This window comes from Lathamus discolor, chromosome 7 (genome assembly GCF_037157495.1).
Source record: "Lathamus discolor isolate bLatDis1 chromosome 7, bLatDis1.hap1, whole genome shotgun sequence".
Classification (NCBI taxonomy): Eukaryota; Metazoa; Chordata; class Aves; order Psittaciformes; family Psittacidae; genus Lathamus; species Lathamus discolor.
This window is the reverse complement of record NC_088890.1, coordinates 19,150,803-19,175,945: the sequence shown is the minus strand read 5'-3', so window position 1 is coordinate 19,175,945 and position 25,143 is coordinate 19,150,803. Positions and strand designations below refer to the sequence as shown.

The following is a 25,143-nucleotide window of genomic DNA, read 5'->3' as shown; positions in this document are numbered from 1 at the left end:
GCTTGCTTTTTGAACACTTCTGTGTTTTAATCCAAGGTGTAAAGGATCAGCTGTATAATAGTAAAGTAGCCAAAAAGTTTAGTTGAGATTGTGCACTCCTGGCAGGACAAACTCCTGTTTGGAGAAGGAGTAAGAATACAAGTGGCTGTGGTGAAGCTGTAATACAACCACAAAACCTGTAAGGACTGTAACTTTGGGAACACCTTTACCTGAAGTAGCCTCTCCCTGAAGATTACACTTTTGCTAGCTGTTGAAAACAAAGTTAGCACATGAGCAAAGCGTTACACTTGTAATTCCTTCCTCTGTTAGATGTCAACTTGATGGTAGGAACAGTAGAAGATCCCATTGCAGTTCGACACAACTGATCAGATGCTGATGGGGTGGGGGGTACATGTCTTTCACAACAGCCTCTGAGGAATAAAGGTCTCAAGCAGGCTGCTGCCATCCTGATGACACATGGGCTCTGGCTGGGCCAGAGCCTACAGCAGCAGCTGTCCCCCACCTGGCTTGGCTGGGGGTTTCTTTTCTCTTCCCAAAAAAGTCTGTGACTTCGTTCTGTTTGATGCCACTGCACTTAGGGACTCGAGACAATGAGGCTAACGCAGGCGTCACTCAGGAGAAATCTTGCTGCTCTTTTAATGTAGCTAAGAGTAACAACAACAAACTAAACCAACAAAACCCCCCAAATGTCTGCTTTGTGTCAAAAATTAAAGCATTCCCAGAGATTCCCAGTGTGCTGCAAGGTATCTGCAAAGCTTTCAACTTTAAAAGCTTCCTCTGACATCATGGTCCCCCTGTGGGAGCCAAGCATTTCAGAGTCTGATGTTCTCTGCTCAGGTGGGTGAAAACACTGTTCAGACCCCCTTTGACAGTCCTGCCTTGCTTGTATTGTGATCTCAGCCTGTCCTGCGAAGGAGGACTCAGGAAGAGCTGCTTGACAAAGCTTTTTGGGCCAAGAACTGGCAGGAAGGAGTCGTGACAATTTTACCTGCACAATGTTAAGGCTTTGTGCAGCAGTTCAGCCTCCCGGCTCAGAACTGGGACACAATTCTGGATGGTTGTAGGCAGCACCTCCTCAAGTCCACAGCTGGATGCACAAAGCAGCTGTCTATATTGCTCTCCTGCAATGAAAAACCGATTTGGTACCTAGTTCTTTCCATAAAGTAGGAATGCTGAGGGCTCAGGGTGGTCATGCCTTGGGCTGATCAAAAGCACGTTTTTTCCTATTCTTCCATTTTTAACCGTTACTTCAATTTCCACATCAAATCAGAAGCAATGAGATTTCGGCTCCCTTTAAACCTCGAAATAGCTTCAAGTTACCTTTCACCACCCCATGGTCATGTTGGTTTTACCACTGGTTTATTTCTTCTCACAATTTCCATTTACTTCCCTGTGATTGTGAGCAGCGCTCCAGACACAGCCATTCATGCCTTGGTCTTGACACCCTTCCATGGATTTATAGTCCACATGCCAAAGCTGTACATTCCCTCTCGTAATTTAAGCTCATGCAGTCCCTTGAACTAATGCCATTCTCCAGTTTCACTTCGCAAAGCTCACTTCAGATGAGGTGGCCAGAAGCAGACAGATTTAGATGCAGCCACTTCCCACCTTGCTCTGTCGTTGAGAGCTGTGGGGAAGCAGGAGGGAAGGACAGGAGCTGGGGTGTTGTAGGGTTGTTGTAGCTCACAACAGGCTTGAAATCTGTTCTGTGTGCAAACATTCTTTAGCTCCATTTCTTCTCTCACTGAACACTGGGCTCCAAAGTTGAAGGTCCAGCGCTGCAGCAGGGAACAGGGCAGGGGGAGCGAGCGAGCTTAGCTGCAAAATGGAGGATGATCAGAGCACCTCAAGCATTGTCCCAGCCAATGCTGGAAAAGCTTCTGTACCGATCTGGCTGCAGATGCCAGCTGCAGCCATTTCTCACAGGGTTGGACAAAGCTTTTTGACTGCATTTTTCAGCCCCCTTTCCATCCTTTCCTATAGGATTTGAATCCAGGCCAGTTTGAACAACTTCAGAAAAGATTTCCAAGATTCCCCTGAAGTTTGGTGGGCCAGAAAACAAGTATATGCTGCTTTTCCCCAACCAGGATCCCACAGAGCTGCTTCTTAGGAACAAATCCAGCAGCTGACACAGTTCTGAGCCAAAGCACTGAGGAAAGCATTCAGTCAAATCCAGAGTCCTGGGATTGATCCTACAAGCCACATGTGTTTGATTATTTATTGCAGCAGAGCATGGTAATAATGAACCAACAGGAATTTGCATTTAAATAAAGCCAGTTGCAAGCTCTTGGTGTTGGTAGTGGTTGGTACAAATAATGGCCTCAACGTTAACAGGCGCCAGCTTCACACCCCTGCATCCAGAGCTGCAAGTGCTGTGGGTGCAGGACTGATGAGATTTAGGTTGTAACCTTTGAGCCCAACACATCAGAAGGCAGCTGATGCCTTCAGGTTCAAAGGATACAGCCCCAGCTTCCATTTTAAATGCAAGGGGCACTGGAAATACGGTGTGCACACCAAGAAACTCTGACATTCGAGTCTGTGTTGCAGGCCCTGCTCTCAAACTCCTACATCACCAAGTAACTGTTCCTGATACAAACTGGAGTACTTTCCTGTGAGACAGTCAGTGCCAAGACAGAAACTGCTTCTGCCTGTGTGAGTGAAACCCACGTTCACTGGGTTCTGCTCCAGCACAGCATCAGAAGGTACTTTCAATGACAAACCCCTTTCCTGTACCAATTGAGCCACTGGGAGAAGCGATGACCCCCCCCCGGCAGCTCCACTCTCTGCCCTGAGGTTGGTGGGAGGACACCGCAAACCTCCTGAGCTCTGTGGAACCTCAGAGCTCAGGGTTCTATGGGATAAACACACCTTTTCCCCTCTCTTTCTCCACCATTCCGAGTTTTAGAGGATACTGAGCCCTGTACTGAATGTGAAGTTAATCCCAACTCTGATGCAGACACAGCTCGAACACTTGCCTGTCCTGCTGCTGTGCAAGCTGCCATCCCTGTGCATCACTTGTGCAGCTCAGCACACCCAGCTCGAGCACCAAACACGTAGCACAGCGCAGATACCAGGAACTGCTACTGGAAAGACAGAGATTTGCAGGCAGGCGAGTCAAAACCTTCAGTCAACACAAGAGGTAAATGTAGAAATACTAAAAGTACTCTACACAGACAAAACAGAACCTGCCTGTTGCCTGAGCCCTGTTTGTATCGTGTAGCATCCATTCTAAACACTAAGGACACTTTTGCTCTTACTGCTGTTAACCCAACCAAAGCAGGGAGGGAGAAGGCAGCATCGCCACGGCTGTAACCAGGAAGCCCGATCCCACCAGCAGGAGTTAACTGGCTCTACAAAACGCTCCTCAGGAGTTGTCCACTGCATGTGAGTCCCGAGTCTCACCCAGAGGAACGAGTATTTAGCCAGCTGAATCCACACACCGGGTCTTCGAACTGTGAACACACAAAGATACTTCTTTGGAAGGGGAAAAAGCCACATAAATAAAAAGGAAATGCGACCATTCCACACACGGCATTTGGGGCTGCAAAAGCTGCTTCTCATGATTTGATTTAGAAAACAAACAGTATAAAGAATGAACCTTAAGCAGCAAAAACGTCCTCCGTACAGGAGAAATACTGCAGTGACTATGAGGGCAGGTACCTCCAGAACGAGGTACCCAGCCCCGCAGGATGTACAGATGCGATGCTGAGGTGCGGTGGCAGGATTTGCCCAGATCCAATCCTCTGAAAGCAGCTCACGTAGGCACCACCACAGGCAATGTTCTTCCTTTTAATGGTGAAGGATTTTAGAATGAAGCAGAAACATATCATGTATTCCATGCAACCAACCTCATTTATTGAAAAGTCCTAATTTTATTGCCTTGTTTAGTAACATGTTTGTTCAACAAACTAATCTTTTTGTCATGAAGCAAAGCACAACTTTTTCTTATAAATAGTATAAATTATTTTATTTACAGAAACTTGTTACAAAACAAATAGACTATATATTTCTTTTCTTCTTTTAAATATCCAAAGTAATTTTTTCTATCTCATGACATTTGTTCATGTACTATACAGCAGCCAACACAGGGTTCAGCTGATCAGATGCTCTTGATTATGTATACAAATTATCAAACTATTCACACATTTTACACAGGAGATTGCTTTTAGAACCAGGCTCAACACCGAGCAAGACGCTTTCAAGGCCTACATTCACATTGACATTATGTAGTGCTCATGTTAAAATCATCTTTCAAACGTAAAATATCTTTGCACAAAAGGTAAAAATGATTCTTTCCTGCTGGACAGCGAAACATAAGAGTCTTTCTAAGCCCAATTCCCTCCTCCAGGACAGAATGAGTAAAAGACAAAGAGAGAGATTCCTTGGCAAGAGAACTCTTACAGGAAGACGACTGCCTTAGAAATGCCATTTGGAAATCACACCTATTTCTGAATGCTTTTAAGAGGTACTTACTTGGGGTTTTGTTTTGTTTTCCTGGATACCAACTCTTTTGACCGTCTTTTAGATTATTTATGAATACCATACTCCCCTTTTCCCAAAATGAGACTGAAATAGCTGGTTAAAACCACATTTTCCAAACCCTTGGCATTACATTAAACACAAGTTATCAATGGGATTGTTCCAACACAAGGTATCCTAATGAAAAAAGGTTTTAACAAAGTCACCAGCATCATTTGCTTTGTCATCTCAATTCATTTCAGAAAACATATATATATGTATGTGTGTACACATATACACGGATATACGCACACACATACATATATATACATGCACACATACATTATATACAGGTGGAAAAAGCAAGCTCCAAAATTTCAACTGAACATTCAAGTCTTTTAAGGAGAAGCTGTCTATGAACAGTCCAAGCTTAAAACTAGTTTTAATCAGGCACTTTCAGTTTTTCCGTTAGTTGGAAACCACGTGAGACCCACACACGACGCACACACACGGACACTAAAGGGAAGAGAGAAGCAGTGTGTCACTTAGAAACTAAATGTAGTCATCTGGGAATGAGGCAACTGAGAAGCAATGCCAGCATTGACCGTGTCAGCTCTGACCCTGCACCCAGGTTCCTGTGGCAGAACCCAACCGCAAAGATGGATCCGCTCCCAAGACAAGGACGAGGGACACAGCTTTCACAGCACGGAGGCATCCCTTCACGTTGCAGAGGAGGCCTGGGAGCTATTGGCTTGGCAGTGAACCACTTCAAATGACAAAAAAAACAGGTATTTGCTTTGCTTATTTTTTTTCCTGTACTTTTTTTCTTCTTTTTTATTAATTAATTAATAAATAAATAGTAGATGATCTCAATTGTACCAAAACTGGATATAAGAAAAAAAGACCTGTGCAAAAATACATATTTAAATATGTACAATCAATTAACAAAATATGTCTTTTCTGCAATAGGGATACTTCAATATTTATAATAGAACAAGAAAATTCCAAAATAAAGATACAAAAGTATGGTTTTTTTTGTCTTTTTTTTTTTTTCTTGTATAATTCTTTGTTCATCATTGCAGCAATTTTGTAGGTTAAGAAAACTGCAGGAGTCGTAATGCGAAGTTGGAAAGATTTATAAAAACTGTATCTCTTAAATTAATACCAAAATCTGTCTAGAAACAACCCAGCCACTGCAAATTCCATTTTGCATGGAAAAAATTAATTGTTAAGCTTCCTTAATTATTTACAGTAAGAACTACGTGATGATAAAAAAAGCTTCAGGAACAATGTTCTGCTCGTAACCAAGATCGAAAACATAATATTGAAGCAGGTCTATGCTCAAGGGCAGACAGGATTTAGGATGTTCTAACTCTTTACTCCCAATGGCTTCCAGCAACACAGGCACTGCAGAAGCAGTGATGGGGAATCCCAATGTTAACACGGCTGCACGCTACCGAAGGAGCATGAGTTTGCCATTATGCTTTCAGATCAACAGAACCTTCAAGGACCAGAGGAGAGCTGGATCACAGACTCGCTAATGTTCAACCTTGGCCAAATTCCTATTTCCTTTACCTCTGTGCCTATCAAGAGTCAAATTGCACTTGTGACTGGCGCTATCCCGACATGGTAGCTCTGCCCCAGGGGCTTCATCGGAGCGTGGATTTCACTCCAATTTCTCTTTGTGGCATTATCACTTTGGTTCCTTTCACATTATCCCAATTGCAGTTGTAACAATCCTTTCAACAGGGCATCCTATTAAATACAAATCCTTTTGTTCCTGAAAAGTTGCCTATATTTAAGTTTGCATAATAAGTGTCTAAGTACATTGCTTTCTCAAATGTGATCTTTTGTATCAATTCAAAGCTAAAGTGTCTGCATAGAGGCTTCTTGTTGTTTTGCTATAACAATGATTTCGTAGCAAGTTCAGGTTAAACTGAAAGCATCCTTAGGTAAACAACTAACGCAACTGCTACTCAGAGTGGCTTTGGATTCCCTGATGTACTTCCTACTTGCCACCAGAACCGGGGAGAAGGCTGGGCTACGCAAACAATTGGACAGGCTCAGATTGTCTCTTCTCAGCAATAGCTGGTGCCCCTTTAAGGCAGGAAAAAAACCCCTATCTTCTTGGTTAGGAATCTGTTTTCCTTTGCTTTGCCCCCTATATGAAAGTTTAGGTCAGTTTTGAAACTTTACCTGATGTTTAAAAACCTTAACAAAAACATCCAAGTGGATCAAATCATGACAAATAAGCCCTTTAGTGGAATTCACTTTTGAGGTGTTTTGGAGCAAGAGAAAAATAATTCATCAAAACTGACTGGACTATATAAAACTGGGTAAAGCCCCTTTACTGAGAAAGCCTGGGGTAGGCAAGGGATGCTCTGCTGCCAAATTGGCCTTTATTCCAGAACTGGGTAGTGGTTTTGAAGCATAACATGTCAAAGACATAGTTGTACAAACAAGGCATAAAGAAACTGGCTTTTATCAGTTTTCTTAGAAAATATTTAAATACTTTAAAAAGGGCTGTTTTTACCAGCTGGAAGGCAAATCCAGCCTCGTTTAACCAATACACATTATTCCTTTCAAATAACAAAGGCCTATGGTATACAGCATAGGTCAATAAATACGTTCTTTGGGCATAGAGTTTTAGAGGTTATTGGCCTTTGCCTGGTGGATGGTTTTGGATTCTTTTAAAAAACAAACCTCACTTATTTTCTTCTGCAATCAAATCTTATTCTAAAGAACAGAAAATAAGGTTTGTATCATGCTAGTACAACATTTTTATACTTGTTTTGTAAGCAATGGCTTCAAACAAGTTTTTTCTGGGTTTTGTTGGCTTTGTTTTGTTGCTGTCTTTTTGAAACTCCTGATAGCTTCTTATCCCAAATTACTTGCAAAAGGCTGGGCAAAACAGAGTAGTTTTTGAATTGTGCTATTTTTTATATTCCATTAAAGGAACATTGCTATAAGAACACTAAAGCCATATTCCCTTCTCGAGGGCTTTCTTTCCTCTGTGCCTCACACATTTTTTCCCCCTTGTCACAGGGTCTTCTCCATTGAGGGTGTCTATCTGGTTAGCTATCACCTACAAAAGACACCATCAGTATAAAAATAAGTCCACAGTAACGTTTATTTCCTCCCAGAAAACATTCCTTTGCCCAGCCAATCTATGTCCAATAGTGGCAAGATGATGTACTCCTGTAAGTAAAATCTCACAGATTTGTAGCAAACAGTCCAGACCACTGTTAACACTGATAAGAGCAATTATGTGGCTGAACTTCATCCAGTGTCCATTTCTAGTATATTCACTGCTACAGACATGGCTTCAGGGAAATTCCTTGTTTAAATGACAGTCCAGTAGATTTCCACACCTGAGGACCATGGGAAGTTGGGAAAACTCAAGGCATCTTGGAGTCCAGAAATCCAGATGGAGGTTTTGCTTGTAGTGAAAAGTGTCCAGTTTGTTTCTCACCGTGGTGCATCCAGCTATCAGGGACGTGCCTTTGGCTTTGGAGCAAGCAAAAGAAAGAGAAGGATAAGTGAGGCAGCTGTTAGAGCAGGCCCCTTAAAAGACATTTTCTGGATAACAAGAGCATATTTTGGGAAGAATCAGCAGAAACAATGCGATACATACGAGGCTGTATCCTCTGAGATGTTGTATGTAACAACATGAGGTTGGCCCCTCCAAGACCTGACAATTCTCAAGCTAAAGCTCTTTAAATTTACAATGATTTCAGACAGGGTTTCCTTCCTTAATTCACCTCAAATTACACTTCTCCTTTATATTGCATGGTTGAAAAAGAAACTACTAGTAAGTTCAAAAAGAAATTCAGACTCTGAATGCTTCTTTTATGTTACAGTGAACACAACATAATGGTGAAAACCTTCATCTATGGCTGAAACTGAAGAGTAAGAAACCATTCTGAAGCAGATTTTCCTGACCTTCCTCTGGGTCCTACACAGACCCAGACATCAGGTTATCAGCAGCAGAGGAAAAAAAATTTTCTTAACTTTTCAATCCCAAAGTCTAGTTCTAAAATTCCATCTTCTGTCTTCTCCTCAAGCTGTATCAAGTAATTTTTTTCCCCTCCAAGTCAATTTGAATAGTATTGTTAAGAAGTCTGAGCCACCAGTTTCTAAATTCTCTCTCATCCTAACTTACAAGAACTTTCTCTCCCAATACATCACTTTTCCAGTGCAATTTATCTAAAAAAAAAACAACAACCCAACCAACCCCTAAACTAAATTTTAAAATGGGATCTTGTATATTCAGGAGATCTGCTTCCTTTATAGTAAATCGATTTCCTTTATTGGCTAAAAAGGTTTCTATCTTATTCATAAGATTTAATCTCGTTATTACTAAGAAGTTAGTCAATGACACCTTGGGGTAATAGGCTTATTTTATCACAGTATCACAGTTCTGTTATCAGCAACATTATGTTCCACTTAGTAGAATGTTTATAGCTGCCACAGAAACAAGAAGTCAGGCTGAGACACACAGCTCAGTTCCATGGCTGGCTGGCAAGATTTACTTTTAGAATCATTGGGTTTTAAATGTGAGGACTGAATTTCACCTAAGAGCAGTTCAGAGGCAACATCTAAGGAACAATTTAAGGTTAAGTTTACAAGAAGTAAAGCTACACTTTATGAGGGTGTTTACAAAAATGTACTATAAACCCACTCTTAATGAGTAGTGGACAAATAAGAGAACTATCTTTTACTTGAATAGGATCTGGACTTGGCTTGCTAATAATTAAAAGAACACATGTAACAAAAGCAAGTGAAAAGGCATGTCCATCCTGGCTTACTTCAAGAGAAAACTTCATACCTGATGAAAAAGAGAATTGTTCATCAGTCCTTGTGTCCCTGGGATTGCACCAGTGTGTTTTGCATGAACATTGTTCACCGATGTCAATTTGGCAACTTTATTTGCTTTGCTGCTGCTGCTGTTTATGCTGCTTGAACCAGGTGAGCACTTTCTTTTCTTTCCTATTAATTTGTCAAGGGAAGTATGCGAATGTGAAAAACTGCTGTGTGAATTTACAGTCAGCTCGCTGGATTGATGAACAAATGGCCCTAGGGAGAGCGTGGAGTCGCTGCTGTTCATCATCACACTCATTCTCTTTATCGATTCTGCAGGGCTTCCAGTTGGAGGACCCCTCCCTGATTGGTCATGTTTGAGGCTAACAGAGTTAGCTTTGCTAGTCATACAGTTGAGGCCAACGCTGTGGGACGAAGCTGTCACTGACGGATGATAGGAGGTCCCAGAGTTTCCAGAGTTAACCACACAGTTTTTCCTAAAGGACTCTGTGGAATGAGAAGGTGCTAGCAGTGCGGAACTGTTTTTACGCTTCTTTCCTGAGCCGCCGCTGCTACTGACGCTGCCGGTGCTGTTACAGGTGCCACTGCCAGCAGAAGATTCCTTAGGTTTAAAAGATTTGCTGGATTTCATTTTCTGAGGTTTGCTGGGCATAGGTGAAGGTACAGAGGAAAGCACTGTAGGTGTTGAAGGGGACGAAGACACTTGTCTTGATTGCATACTGCAGACAGGATCCACTGCACCCAAAGTAGCAGGATTGGCATTTAGTGTCGTTCCATGTGATGGTACCGATTTATTATTCAGAGACACGCAGGAAGGAGATACCAATGCTGGCGATGACATAACCGTGGTGGGTAAGAGGAAACCTGCTGCACTGACACCGTACTGTGAAGCAGGCATCGAGTTTGTCCGATGAGGTGCACGAACTGATGCTGTGTTACTGGTTGCTGGAGGAATTTTCCTACAGGTGAACAGAAAAACAAGTGAAAACCTACGGAGCTACTGTTCTTTGGAATAATATCAAGTCTAACAACGCTACATTAAAGTGTATCTTGAGGCTGATTAATGCCACTAACATTGTATTAAACTGATAGTTAATTGTTGCAAAAATACGTAAGGCAGTCTATCAACTATAGATCCAATCAATCTGAACACAAAGTTACTGTTCTTTAACCAGGACCACAAGTTTCACGTATTTCTACAAATACCAAGAAGAATAAGAAGTCTTTTACTTCTACTCACTTCCACATCTGTGAATTAAGATGCTTCTCCAACATGAAGTCAAGTGCACATCGAATATGGTTCCACCGCTTGTCAAACACGTAATAACCTCTTCCAATCTGCTGACTACCAAATGTGCAAAACTGGAAAGAACAGATTTTTGTTGGTGTTTTCTACTTTTAGTAACAACTCACTGAATAACAGTTTATTTACAAGTAAATCCTGCTAAATGAGTATGTTTTTAGATGTTTAAGTAAAAGATTAAAAAAATATAATTTTTATTTCTACGGTATAACACCATTTTTATTATGATCATTTTCTTCCCTTCTGATACTCCCATAATTATGGCCAAAAGCAGTGGTCAAAATTAAATCCCTCTGATTGAACAGGGAAGGATATTAGTTTGTGTTTATACAAATCTATATACACATGTAAGATCTACTTCTGAGGAGCTATCAGCTCTCTGCTCATAGTCTGTATTTTCCTACAAAGGAGATAATTTTATATACAGGCAAGGCAATAAAGCTTGTGCTTTTAGACTTAAGCTTTTGTCAAGATTTGATTATTAAACCAACACATCACTGCTACCTGTACTGTGATGAATGGCACCTGAAGTAAAAAATGTGTGCATGAACGGGGTGGGGAGGGGTGCGGGGTGGGGGGATCAAGTCCAATAACAGCATCTCACCCAAAGGGCACTGTTTACGTGTTTTTATTCCAAACCCACAGCCCTTTAAAGCAGCTACCAATTGGATCCTCAGTGTTTTGTGTTCTGATTTCTTTTGGACTGATTTCTTTTGGACTTTGAGGAAGTGATCTGCAAGCATACTTCTTCAGCGCATTTATTTTACAAGTACAGTTAATCTTCACTGCCGACTATGCAACAAAATGATTTTCTTAAAATCCAGGGAAAGCCCCCAAGCATACCCAATACAAAACAACCCCTAAACCCCCCTCAAGTAATTTGTTTGCAAGTTCAGAGCCAGTGAGAGACCAAGGTTAAGTTTTACTGGGAACGTACAGCGGCTGGTTGAGGATGATGACCTGAAAAATGACAATCCAGTTTTTCAACAGGCTCTTCTTTTTCATCACATTCGCCCTCATCACTGGATAACCGAGATGCTGGCTCAGCTGCAGGCAAGGGAGGGTGCGGGGACTCGTGGACAGAAGGAGACTCACTAGGGGCATTTCCACTGTGCTGGGCTGGACAGCCTGGAGGCCTAGGCAAGGCAAGCAGGAAAGGTGTTACTGAACTAAATCTAGTTAAGAATTCCAAGCTTGAATGCTTACTACTACCAACAGAAGGAAATCTACATTAACAGATCTCCCGTATTTTCCACAGTCTCATAATACATCCACTGAGAGGAAGGACAGAGGGTCTGGTACCCCTGGAAGAGCAGCATTGCCCAACCACTGCTGAACTGTCAGCAGTCAGCTGACACTGCTTTTACTATTTCAAACATCAAACCCTCCTTGCTAGGAGTTACAGCTCAGCATGTCATTGCTAATTGTACAGTCACCAGGCCCAGAGCAAGAATTCTGCCCTGTCCAAGAGATCTGTATCACTCTTTCAAAATCCACCTGATGAAGCTACCAGTATTAATTTCATACCACGGGATCTGCAGGTTTTTCTTACCTTGGAAGACTGGGGGGGTGAGGTTTGGGTTTGTTAGGTAATAAAGGCTTTGATTCTGTAAGAGTAACTCCATGAGAATTTTGGTGCAGCTCCTGGGAAGTTTTAGTAGGTGAGGGATGTGGTTCCCTGAGAGGGGGCATCTGCTGATGATGATCCGAATGTCGAAGAAGTTCCTTTTCCCTGGTTTTGCTTTTGTGCTCGGCTAATAACACATCAAATCGTTTTCTTCGACCCTGTACAGCCCTCCGCTGGGTTAAGGAATGTGTCTGCAAAACCACGAATAAATCATTAATCCCAGGCTATTAGATTTGTGGAAATCAATCACTCAAAGCATGTGTCTAGAGCTCTGAAACAGAGGAAATTGTCACATTCATGGTGTAGCAAATAAATGGAAGAATCACAGAAACCAAACTAAGATTGCTGTGTGGACGATGATATCCCTGTCTGATAAAAGTAAAAGGCTTCTTTCAAATTTCTTTCTAAAGAAGAAGCTGCCAAAGTTCTTCTAAGGTTAAGACTAGAACCGAAAATGTTTTTCACACTGGTATTTTAATTGCCAACTACTGCACAAACAAACATACTGAGTATGTACTTTCACTTACAAAAATATTTAACACAATATTTAAATCTAATGAAAGACATGAAAAATATTTGTAAAAATACTTTGCTTCCTCCTGTATAATAATACACTCCTTAAAAACTAATGCTATCAAATAGATATGAAGGAATGCAAAACAATAGAGCAGAAAGCAGAGTGAGACAGAATTCAAAGTCCTCTGAGTATCCTGAATGCTACATGTAGCATATGTGTTTATATGGCACAAATTCTAGGTAAAGTGAAAGAGATGGAAGTTATTTTTCTGCATTCTTAATTCACATACAATACCTTTTTTCATATGGTATAAAAGTTTTCCTTGGGTCAATTTTCGTAGGTAAAAATTACCATCATGTAATTCAAACACAAACAGCTATTCCAACAGGAATAATGTCAGCAGGTATAATGTAAGGAATTGCTGAGAAGCATTTTTACTTCATTTCTACTTTATATTTTTGATTTGCCTAGATCTCTTGTAAAATCTTGAAGCTTCTCCCTCCTTTAGTAGCAAAACAATTGCCTCCCCCTGCAATTCCAAAAGGGCAACGTGTTCAAGTTCAGCTCCTCTGGGACATCAGGACCAGCTTCATTTACCTTTGTTCTGTAGGTGGTTTATTTACCAGATGATTCCCCTACTGACAGTTCAGCTGCTTTGAACAGTAGCTGATACTACACAGTTGCAGGGATCTGGATTTTTGGTTCCCTGGGACTGATACCTCTTCCGCATCTGACTCCCCAAGATTTTTGAGCCAGAGGACACACTTCATCTGACCAAAAAGATTTTATGGGTTGTTTAATTTAGAGTTACTAACTCTAAAACTCATTTCTGGGTTGACTGTAGTGGTACATGAGGCAGCATGAGCATTTACACAAATGCCTCCTAAGTATCTGCTGCCGACTCTGCTGGGGGAAAGGAGAGGAGTTTGATTTATCTAAATCCTGCATAAACAAATACTTTCAATGCCCATGAGGAATTTTAAAATTCATCATTTATGACCCAAAAGGTATCCCCAAAAAGATCATGCTGACCTCCTGCTACCTACACGCAAAGGACCATAATCTGCCCCATGTCAATATCCATGTTTAAAAGGTTTATAAAAAAAATACAAATCTCCGAGTTACTTTAAGAAATAAGTCTTTGAATAAATCATTAACTGAAGTTCAAAACCAATTCCTTCTCGGTTTTGGGCAACATATTTTGAGAGGTGCCATTTACAGTGGTAATTACTGACAGCAGAAATATGGAGTTTTCCATTTTCTGTCATATTCCTCAGGAAATTGAATTAAAACTTTACATAATTTTATTCTGATTGAGATATCCTACCTTGCATGTCAAAGACCTAGTACAAGGTTTCCTGGTTTCCACATCAATGACACCACAGTATATATCAGGATCAAATTCTCTCTCTGTCAAAGGTACACGTATTGAAAAGTTATCAAAAGACGTTGTGAAATACTAACATCTATTTTCATTATAAAAATTAACCACATTGGAATCTGTTTTCAAATGCAACACAGGCAAATGTACCAATAAAACTGCACAATAACTTTGCACACAATATTGTCTACACTCTCAGAAAGCTTATAGTGTACTGAGATACAGATCTCAAGTCTACAAACAGAATGGAGAAATTCACACCTGTAAGGGACCCTGAAGGAAGAGTAGATCCTACATTTTAGGATTAGAGTACACCACCAGTATGAACTGTGACAAATGGTGTTTTATTTGGCGTTGAGAACTTTTCTATGATTCCACTAACACTCAAAGTTACTGTGCTTAAAAAGCGTAAAGGTCAGACAGGGTTTCCATTTTTTAAGGTGCTAGTCATTCCATTTGCTATGTACATTTTGGGCCTTCCATATGGAAAGGAGGAAAGGAAAATACTTAAAGATAGTAATTCAATGTAATTTTATAACTGTAAGAACTGACAAGTCATAGAGGTCTGTACAGTTTCTAAAAGCAATATCCGCATTTCAAGTTGTCTGTATTCTTTAAGAGCATATCCAGTTATAGGTTTAAATTCTAACATATAAACCATATGTAATTACAAGTTAATGTTATAAAAGTGTTTCATTTACTTCTGAAGCTTTATTTCTATATATTCTGTGTATGTGTTTCTATAGATACACTACTAAGAGGAATATAGCAAATAATAATTAAAAACAATTACCTGACAATCTTTTGTGTAAAAATTTCCTATTATTTGTATTTTCTTCAGGTTTCTTTTCCAAAAACGGAGGCACAGAGAGAAGACCTTTACCATTCAGTATCTGTCCAGGGGAAGGCAAGGGTGGCTTTGGTATTGAGGGACAATTAAGGCCAGTCTTTATTGAGGAACTCACAGTAGTAGAGCAAGTTGGACCAACAGCAGCTTTCAGTTGGGCACCATCTATCTTTGGATGAATTTTTTCCACTTTGACAGATGGAGTCAGACTATTATTTATGGAAAAAAGACAAGGGGTAAGAAATTCAAAATTATAGTAATAAATTATAAAAGTACTTAATATGTTATTACTCAACACTACTTTGATCTAATCACAATGCAAATGGAGGCCTTCCTCCTTTATTCCCAGATTTTTTGTTTTTATCTTTGTTTTCACATTTTTTACCATGTCTGTAATCTCTTCTGACCTCTTTTCCCCATTTTCTTGTAAGTATTCCAGTGAGTCATCAGAGACTTCAGAAACAGTTACTTGGATTCACAAATAAACCTATTACCAAAGCAATTGGAATGAGCCAGCTGTGTCCCATGAGAAATGCCCCATTCTGTGACAGTAAATTATCAGTTGTGCAATCTCATGTGTGCAAGTCAAAACTCACCTGAAGTGGAGCTAGAACTCCCTTATGATCAAAGTGCGCACAACAGACTGAAGAATAAAGAGCCTCTAATAAAATGGCTTATATTTATAGTGATTTAAGATGCAGCTTTGCAAGAGTACTTGTTCAACAGTCATGTTATATCATGAGATATATATATATCAATATATATAACATGATCATGTAATAATCTTAGACTAGGTTGCTGGAAAAAATCTGGAGGAGTTTAAAGTGGTTTCACCCAAACTCCTCTGAAACACAAAAGAAATTCTACTGATACAGCAGTGTCTATGCAAGTAAGAACATTTAGTTCTTTGTCAAAAGGCATACTCACATTTTATCATGGGGAACTTTGCTATGCTGTACCGAATGCATTAACCTGTTGTTTCCGCTGATCTGCAGCTTGTCTTTGGGTGATTTCAACAACTTGGAATTTGATGATGATGCACTAGTACCTCCACTGGATGAACGATTGCTCCCACTTCCACAGCTACCTTTGTTTTTTGAAGGGAAGGATGAAATGAGGGAAAATACTGAAGAGGAGGGAGGAGTCAAAGGTGGCTTGCTGGAGGAGCTGTGTCTTCTTTCTGAAAACGAGGAAGAAAAAGGAATTTTAAGCTCCCACACAGAAAGAATTCTCAAATATTTCATGTTGTCATTTACTCCATTAACATTTCTCCTTTATTAGCTTGGGAGGTCCCCGCCACACACAAAGCATAGAGAATTCAAGCCTCACTCTAATCCAGGAGGTTCCACTCACTGCTGGTCCCCAGCCGGTTATGGGAGTCTCTTTTAACTTTGGGAGCCACACGCCTCAGCCACTAAAGCCTGGCTTTTAATAATACTCCCCACTTTCCACCTTACAGAACAAGAAAGTGAGAATGAAACCTAGACCTCAGACACACAAAGCAGAGAGACCCCTATCCTCCAGCCAAGCAAGCTTAAATGTAACGATTTGTCTCCTAATGGTCAATATTATACTGGACCCAATGTTTTAACTTTGACTTCACAACAACCTTTTGGTATGGTCTACTAGACCTTCAGTGTGAGACCGCCCCTGAGAACAGTATCTGAAGTACTGACTACAGTGGATTTTGGGGTGTTGTGATGGTTGCTTTTTGTTTGCTTTGTTTTCCTCTTACTAATTCTACAGGATTTCTATCTCCTCTAAAAATAAAAAAATAAAAAAAATCTGAACATCTGAATTAAGAGTGGTCAGGTTCCATCAATGAATGTGTTGGCAAATAAATTATTTAATGTTCAGACATTAACATTAATATATTGCTAGCACCACTTCAGTTAAAATATTAATGCAATTACAATTAATTAAATGAAATCTATAAAGTATGTAATTAATTGATGCATTTAATGGTATTAATTACTATAATTGTTATTACTGTAATTATATAAAAATGTAGCTCTTTGGAACAATGAATTCCCAGTCACAGCTCCAGGGAGCCCCCAGTTCTGCCTACACATAGACATGTCAAATGACCTTTTGCTCAACTGATACTTGGGCACCTGTGTTTCCTTGATGATCTCTGTAATCAACACCTGCTGAAGAGACATCTGGTAATCAAGTATATGAAAACCACAGATCTAAGTGAGACTCAAGAATTAGCAGGTCCAACAGGGGAGTGGAAATGCACCTTCCACCTTGACAGCAATAGCACCTCTTCCTCAGTCAAGTGATGTTAAAGGTGCCCAAATCCACCACCCATCAACCCCTGGATCACCTTACAGATTTTGACTTTAATTTAAGTAAAGTGTGAAAGAAGCAGGCTACTCATGAAGTTACAACTACTTCAAGAGGGAAAGTCAAGTCCAGTGCAACCAGCATGGAAGGCTGTAACACTCTTGAAAACATAAATTAATATATCCATCTTCTGCTTATATGACTTATTTTCATGTTATGAGCAAGCTGGTCTAGTGGAAGGTGTCAGCGGTTTGGAACTAGATATTTAAAGCCCCTTCCAACCCAAACCATTCTATAATTTTATCTCCCCCGCTATCCTCAATACAGCAAACACTCAGATGATGACCAACAAGGACTCCATTCACAGCTGGAAGCCACCAAACAAGTCAGCACCAATCCTGCACCAATGTCATCAGGCACATCACCTGCAAGCAAGACTAACGGGGTGCAACAGCAAGAACCAGGGGAAAAAAAGTCACGACTCCAGCAGTGCAAGAGGAAGACACAGGAATCTAACATCTAGCAACCTTCTTACAGAGGTGGGGAAGCAGCGTTTTAAGTATGTTCATTAGTTATGGGAGGGGAAGGAAGAGGAAAGCATAAGAGCTTTGACTGGAGTAGGAAACTCCAGTCAAGAAGCATCTCAGAGACTGAACCACGTGATGGGTTTCTCTGTTTCATTGCACAATGGGTGCACCCTAACGAACCTTCTGCAAGAGAGTCATCACTTCTTAATTAGTGTTTACCAAAAAGCTCCGAGACGTCACGTGAAATGCTTGACAGAAATAAATCACTGAATTTATGCATCACCCATGTCAAGAAACAATTACTTTAAAATGATAGTGTTCAGAACTAGTTATCTGTGATACTCAAAGTAAACTTAGTTTTCTAGAACCAGATGCCATTGAAGGGTTTGTAAGTGAAGTACGTTAGCACACTGACATTCTAGTAAATGGCTGTGCTTCTAATATGACGTACTGCTTATTGCCAAATGTCTTTTTATAGTAATGGCAAGAATCCCTGAGCAGCTTTGATAAGTTACTATTTGAGGGCCATTAGTTCAAGCGATGCTACACCCTGTGAGATTACTCTGTGAGATAATGAGAAGAATTGCTCAATTCTCTTCCACCTTCTGTATATTTAGAAAATTCAAAGCCCAAGTTCTTACCACGGTTACAAATAATCTCAATCCAGTGGATGACTAATGCAATCGTTGGGAGTTCAATGTGGGCTTCTTTTAAGGAAGAGAGGGTGTTACTTCCTTGGCAGATGAGAAGGGACTAGGGTAAGACTGATATCTCCTTGCATCCCATCATGAGCAATAAACTAGACAAAATATTCATCTCAGCTATTAATCCAAGCAATATGAACACTTTTTTCTGGCAGCTTCAACGGCTACTGTTCTGGTACTGAACTGAGATGTTACTGACTGCTGCTCATATGAACATTTCATAGTACCAGTCTCAAACAAGTGAGTTAATACCAAAAGTAAGTGTTTTAAATTGCTGCTAACAAAAAAAAAAAAACCAAACAAAACAGAGAATTTCTATTCTACAGACAGATATACAATTTGGAACACATATAGTTTCTGAAAGAGATGTTCTAAGTCTGTGAAACCTTCAATCACTCCTTCTGTACATAACCATGACATGTGTAATTCATCAACAAAAGGAAAAGACTTTTCAGCTCATTTGTCATAACCTGCCTGGACATGTTTCAAGTTGACTTACGTAGAGGTGGAGCTGCTACTGGGATTTGTTTTGGTCTTTTTATAAACTTCATGTTTTCAAGTGAAATCTGCTCAAGGTCTCTTTTGTACAGCATCTGAAGACTACTGGTGCCTCACCTTACTGCAGAAAGCTAATAGTTTTGAAACCAGACGTGTTAGCACGGCAGTCTTGATCTGAGGAATATATTTATTGACAGACTGACATAGTCTTTTAATGAAAGAATTACTACACAAACTGTCACTGAATAATGAAGACCACCATGCTTATTATGCTAAGCATATTATAATGATAAATTCTACTAATCATCTGCCAATCTAATACAGTTCCCATTTCCCATTAACTCTGACTCAGCCTGAAAACATTAAAAAATATAATTATCTTCAGGTGTTCAGTTTTCATATTTTACAAGTTAACACTCATGTCCTTTAATAATATTCCTTGAGAGAAAAATAACTTTTTGATGTCATGATTGCTTTTGCAACACAAAGTGATATTTCAAATACTGCACCTATGAAACATGGTTCTAAACTCTGAAATTTCAGGTAGGATTTTGTCATTGGTTTTGGTGTTTTGTTTTTTTTTTAAATATCAGAAAGATCTAAGTTTTGGCTATGGAAAAAGAACTGGGAAACATTCCTTGATCCCACAGCACTGGGTAGAACCTGACCTAAAATGAAAGCTGCATGCAATGCTAAACCTTACCAGACAAATTTCTCCCCTTAAATATCTTTTCATTTATGTCACACCTTTGTGATCCTAAGTAGAAGGCCTGTATGGAGAGTTAGAAAGCTGGGAGCAGAGATGGCATCACAGCAAAGGTTGCCTCTGCTTGGTGACCAGGATGTGTGTTACCTACCAGTTTTGACAAATACAGCAAAGAGGTTTTGTGTTACTAGTCAAGAATTAAATACGTATACTGCCAAAGAACACAAAACTTCCTGTCAATGAATATTGATAATGCAAATCTCAAGAGCTTTTAAAAAATACAAAGTTAAACAGCTTTACTTGGCCCTTAGTCTGGCTGCCAATTTTCTTGGGTTTAAAAATCTTATTTTCCGTTGTGTATTTGCTACTAAACTTGCACCGATTTCTGACAAAATGCTAAAAAGTAACCTGGAAGGGGAACAAAACAAAGAGAAAGAAAAAAGGAACATTTCTTACCATGTTTGGCTACTACTACTTGTTTTCCCATCAACGAATAAGCACTTGGACTTACCATGATTAATAACCTCATTTATTTTATTAAAATAAAAATATATGCCTTTATAAAGAAAAATACTCTATTTTTCATAAAATGCTACTTTCTTCACTGTATGCTTAACAACAACATCAAAAAAGGAGTAATAATACTCTAAACATTCCTCCCAAGTCTACACTTAGTTCCTAAAATGTAGGAAGTGTTTTGTGTTGTTCATTCTGTCTGGGCATCAATTAATAGCTTTGGGCAGCAAATACAAGATGTACAGATCAAATTTCATAAATCCTTGGGGTTTTTATACTCACTTCTTACGTAAGTACTGGGCAAAAAGTCAAACTGACCCATGCCAGTGTGAGCAAAGCCGTCGTTACAACTGAAGGACACCTGAATGCACAGGCTTAGTTCAGTGAAATATGATGTCACTTCAGTTAGAAGTCAGAAAAACAGCTTGAACGTAGGTTTAGCCTGAGTGTGTTATTCAAGAGTATAGAATTAGATGTGTACACTGAAACAAAGCATAATGATAATTTTATGTTGAAGAAACTATTCTTTCATACATCTGTCTCACCTAAGCATGATAAAAGTGCAATTTAAAGCAAACTGATTTTTCTCCATCCAAGATGCTGCTTGACTTGTCATTTGAGAAATTTAGTGCAGCCATATTAAAACAAACATCTTTCACCTGAGGATATCATCTGTTTCCTGTCAATATGACTATTATATTCCTAGAGTAATTGTGGAGACCAAATTAGCTTGATCTAATTTCTCCAGAAAAATCGGATCCGTGGCCTGACAGGAGAGCAGGGACACTGCTGTGGAGTGGCATCTCACCAGAGCACCAGACCTTACTCAGCAAGCAACTAAAATCCCTTTTGTGGCTCTAACTCAAATGATCTTGTTGGGCTCTGACCCACCATGACACAGAAATAAGAAAAACATTAGATCCATGAGGATTTCACAGGGGAAACCTGGGAGCTAAATCAGTCATGAGCATAGCAGGCAAATTACTCTTCCTTTGATGCCTCCCTGGCAGCCGCAGCTGCTCGGGAACAATCGCCTGTGTGGGATCTTGATCTGCTGCTCACTCACTTATTGCTGCTTCATTATCCCGCTCTAATCACAGGGGCTTGATACCAAGGATTCTGCCTTAATCTTCCGATGATGTCCCTTTAATCACCCCATCAGTTCTGTTTGCACTGTAAGTCAGGATGAGGTCACTCCATCTTCAAATGTGCAGTGTCTAAACATACACTGAGCAGAACAGACAGCATCCAAACGAAGCTGTATTCTTCACTCCAGTAAGGAAAGTTACAGAAAAGAATATTTATAGAGTCCAAGCTATCAGTACGACAGACTGCCAAGGCTTGATTGGCACCAGTACAATCTGTCATGTCTCTAGAGAGAATTCTTCTATTTCATAAAAAAAACCCCACACTGCTTTGCAACTGGCAGCTGATATTATTGTTTACCACTCAGTGTTAGCAAAACCACAAAGAGAATCCGACGGATAGTCACGTATGCTTACAGCACTTCATTCACAGAAAAATAGCAGGTTAGCAGAAAAGAAAGTAAAAGAGAGTCACAGCATACCAAATGCAAGTCAGGGTGGCACATACGAAAGCATTATGTTGCTTTATGTATTTACATCAATTGCCACCATAGCCTTAACTTGAGTTCTTCTGTATTATACATAAAGAGCAATAGGTATAAATAATTTACCTATTTAGGGTTTTATAGTATCTTTTATGCATATAACTATGCCAAGTAAGCAGTGCTGATGTAACCTTATGTCCTGCACTTCTTCACTTTAAAAATACCCGGCACAACTGCAGTAGCAAATATTTCTATAGCTTCGTCATGTAAAGAGACGGTTGAGCTACAATGATAAAGCTTTACTTAAAATGTGTCTCTTCTCAAGTATCTATTAAAATACAATACCTCAGCAATTTTGAAGAGTATATTTTAAACCCCAGATTTCTCCTCCGTAAGTTGGTATGTTAACAGGTTTGCTTTGCCTAGCAGAGACTTAAACATGCTGGTTTATATATACATTTTACATTACACCTTCACCACATATGTGCTACAGCATTATTCAAAAGACAGTCTTACATTTACAATGATATGGTTAATACCCAAGAGGTTAAACAGGAGCAAAAGTTAAAGTCATACACTAGAGAAAAACATGACTATAGAGATTAATGATTTTTAAAATTCCCTATAAAATGTTCTTTCACATTAAAACAATTCATGGAGGCTTCAGCTTCGTAAGGGCCATAAAACATTTACCTTCACCCACAATGAGAACTTCGAAAATGACCTTCGTCTCAGAAAATCTTTTGTTGAAGCCAGAAGACAAATAAAGCCAATACATCAAGACCTTTCTAATTGCTGACTGGGTAAGCTCCAAAGTTATTTGTCAATTCCTAGGACACTTTTACTTCTCACATGAGGGCTGTATCACCACTAAGCTTTACATGTCTGTCATCTGTTTTCTGCATCCTTGTTTAAATGACACCGTTGGTGCATCTAATTCCCACTCTGCTGTCCACTGCTCCACATCCTAGCAAGGGTTCCACTGTTGCAGGTGCAAACTCCTGCACCATTCCCTTGTCATTCACCTCCAAGACACACACTACAAGCTTCCTAAAAGGCATAAAATACACTGGGTAAAAGAGTATGAAAAAAAGAGTATAAAATCAGGCTTTGCTTTACATAGGGTGCATCGATCTATTACGAAAACTGATAATTACAGAGAAAAAAAATAAAGATATGCTTTGGTTACAAATGCTCAATTCAGAAACCTAAGCTCTCATATATACAAATATTTGGATTTCAGTGTAACGTTCAAGTTCCAAAATCCCCCCATAGTAATTCACACTGGTTTAAGACATGTAAAGAAAACATATCTGTGTGTTTATGATAGCCCAGTACACTTAAAAGTCACTGATCATTTTGAATTATGTGTTTGTAGTAGCTACTTTAACTAAAAGTTTCATGTAACCTATTTCAATCAGTGCAAAAGTGTGAGACTGACAGATTTTAGGCTCAACTCTCACTTCAGTTTGTTTTTAAAAGCAGGTTTACCAAAGCACTTAACACAGGAATTGCAAGTCAAGTTGGGAACTGGAAAACATTCTGGTTCTGGTCTTCGCCAGCCTCACTGCACTGCATTAGGTGTCCTGCTTGAACTACCTGAAGCTTCCCACCATTTAAATTTGAATATTTGCAAGTTATTTACTCAACTCCTAAGAGGCGTTATGAATGTTAGTTAACCACATCTCTCTGACAGAAACAGAAGGCAAGTGTTAGCTTTTGCTATTATTTTGTTCACTTCACTACAGCTGTTACAGAGAAGCACTGGCTACTTTTAAGGATGTTAAAGCAATTACTTAGAAATTGGAAGTCGAGTACGTATGTTTATTATTTTCCTAGAGATTTACTTCCAAGAACTAAAATGCACTCCCAAGTGACCACTGTGCAAAATATGTTAGATAAAGGAGCATGAAACTCCATGTAAGTAGGGTCACAGTTTTGTTTCTGCCATTGAAAAAACACAGGGAATAAAAACCCCTTTGTTTTCATCAGTAGGATAGTGAATTCCAGCTTCAATACTTTAAAATTCTATTTCAAAAAGGAGATGATTCTGTACCTATGACTTAGGGTATTTAAACGATGCTTTTAAAACTGGCACATCTACAGTGTGACCAAGAGGGTGCTGTCATTCTCCAACAGCACAAGGCTAACTGAACAGGAATATCCATCTCCACCATGGTAACTGCTGCAAGATGGCCCTAAACCAAAAACACCTCTCCTGATCTCCAAGATTACCACCACAGAAAGGACAGCAAGGAACAAATCGCAGTTATTAAGAATGTAGCAAAAAAAGAACCAGAAACACTAAAATGTATTTAAATAAAGAGCCTTCAAGTTCAGCCCCCTTCTCCACTGCTGCCTCCCCATAAGTCTATGCTACTAATGCTACTTTTCCCATTTTTCCATATTGATTACTAATCGTTTCAAACCCCCTTGTATTCAGTGCACCTGAGCAGTTCTGTAATCGATTTCCACAGGACTTAAAATTCCTTTCTAAAACACACAGGGTTTGCCCCTGAGAGATGTAAAACACCCTTTGAAGTATCAACCAATACATACTGTCACCCCAAGCCTGCAGACAGACTAGGGTTTTGCTGCATCATGCAGCTCCCTCACGCAGTGGCAAACTGGAATTAGGGATGCTCCCACTTGGTTTATTTCAGCTGTTCAGAGCCCTGTGGAGACCAGTCAAACTCTTGAGAGCGATGTGGAAAAACTGATAGAGGCTGGACACTAAATTATTCATGGAGCAGAACCACAAGCTTAATAGAGACATGACCACTGGGAAGTCCCTCTTCATCACCCAGAAAAGGATGTTTCCCCCATCCTCCTCCATCCCTCTCTTTACTCAGGTAAACCCAAGCACAAGGGCTTTAACATCTCAAAAAGACTGACATAATACCCATGACCAAACTTCTGGTACACCTTCCTGTCCAACATGCCAAGTGATGGAGGAAAGGACACGCTTTCTCACCAGGGAACAGGCCCTGCCCCTTTAGGTCAGTAGCTGTCTTGTAAGTCTGTCAAGCACTGGCATATAAATATTGCAGTTACTATGGAAGGAAAGTAGAGTGTCTTAAATGGTAATCAGGCCATAAAGAGATTAAAACATCCACATTATGAGCACTAATTTCTGCATAGCCTTTAGATGACACGACAGTACCTGCGCTGTCTAATTAAAAAGCAGATATTGAATAAATTATTCTTTTACGATTAAAAAATACAATTATTTGGAATAAGCTTTAGAAAAGCCACAGTGATAATAAACAAAAGCATCAAACACAACAAAGTTAAGCAGTACAGATGCACAGCACACCAAGGAGCAGCGTGGGTCAGCTTCCTCAAAAATGCACTGGAAAACTGCTGTCTCACATATGCT

At 39.8% G+C, this 25,143-nt stretch overlaps 1 protein-coding gene across 3 annotated transcripts in view; it reads right to left on the bottom strand.

Moving 5' to 3' along the window:
- Nucleotides 1-7,852: 7,852 nt before the first annotated feature.
- The window catches only part of ATXN7 (ataxin 7), an 81,767-nt gene continuing 64,476 nt past the window's right edge, over nt 7,853-25,143 (bottom strand). For all 3 annotated transcript variants that reach the window (XM_065687695.1, XM_065687697.1, XM_065687694.1), the window contains 8 exons: nt 15,882-16,134; nt 14,901-15,163; nt 14,054-14,136; nt 12,135-12,400; nt 11,520-11,718; nt 10,520-10,641; nt 9,287-10,238; nt 7,853-7,965 (listed from right to left, as the gene is read on the bottom strand). In XM_065687695.1, the coding sequence (XP_065543767.1) occupies nt 7,948-7,965; nt 9,287-10,238; nt 10,520-10,641; nt 11,520-11,718; nt 12,135-12,400; nt 14,054-14,136; nt 14,901-15,163; nt 15,882-16,134 (2,156 nt within the window). In that variant the 3' untranslated portion in view covers nt 7,853-7,947. The remainder of the gene's footprint in view (nt 7,966-9,286; nt 10,239-10,519; nt 10,642-11,519; nt 11,719-12,134; nt 12,401-14,053; nt 14,137-14,900; nt 15,164-15,881; nt 16,135-25,143) is intronic.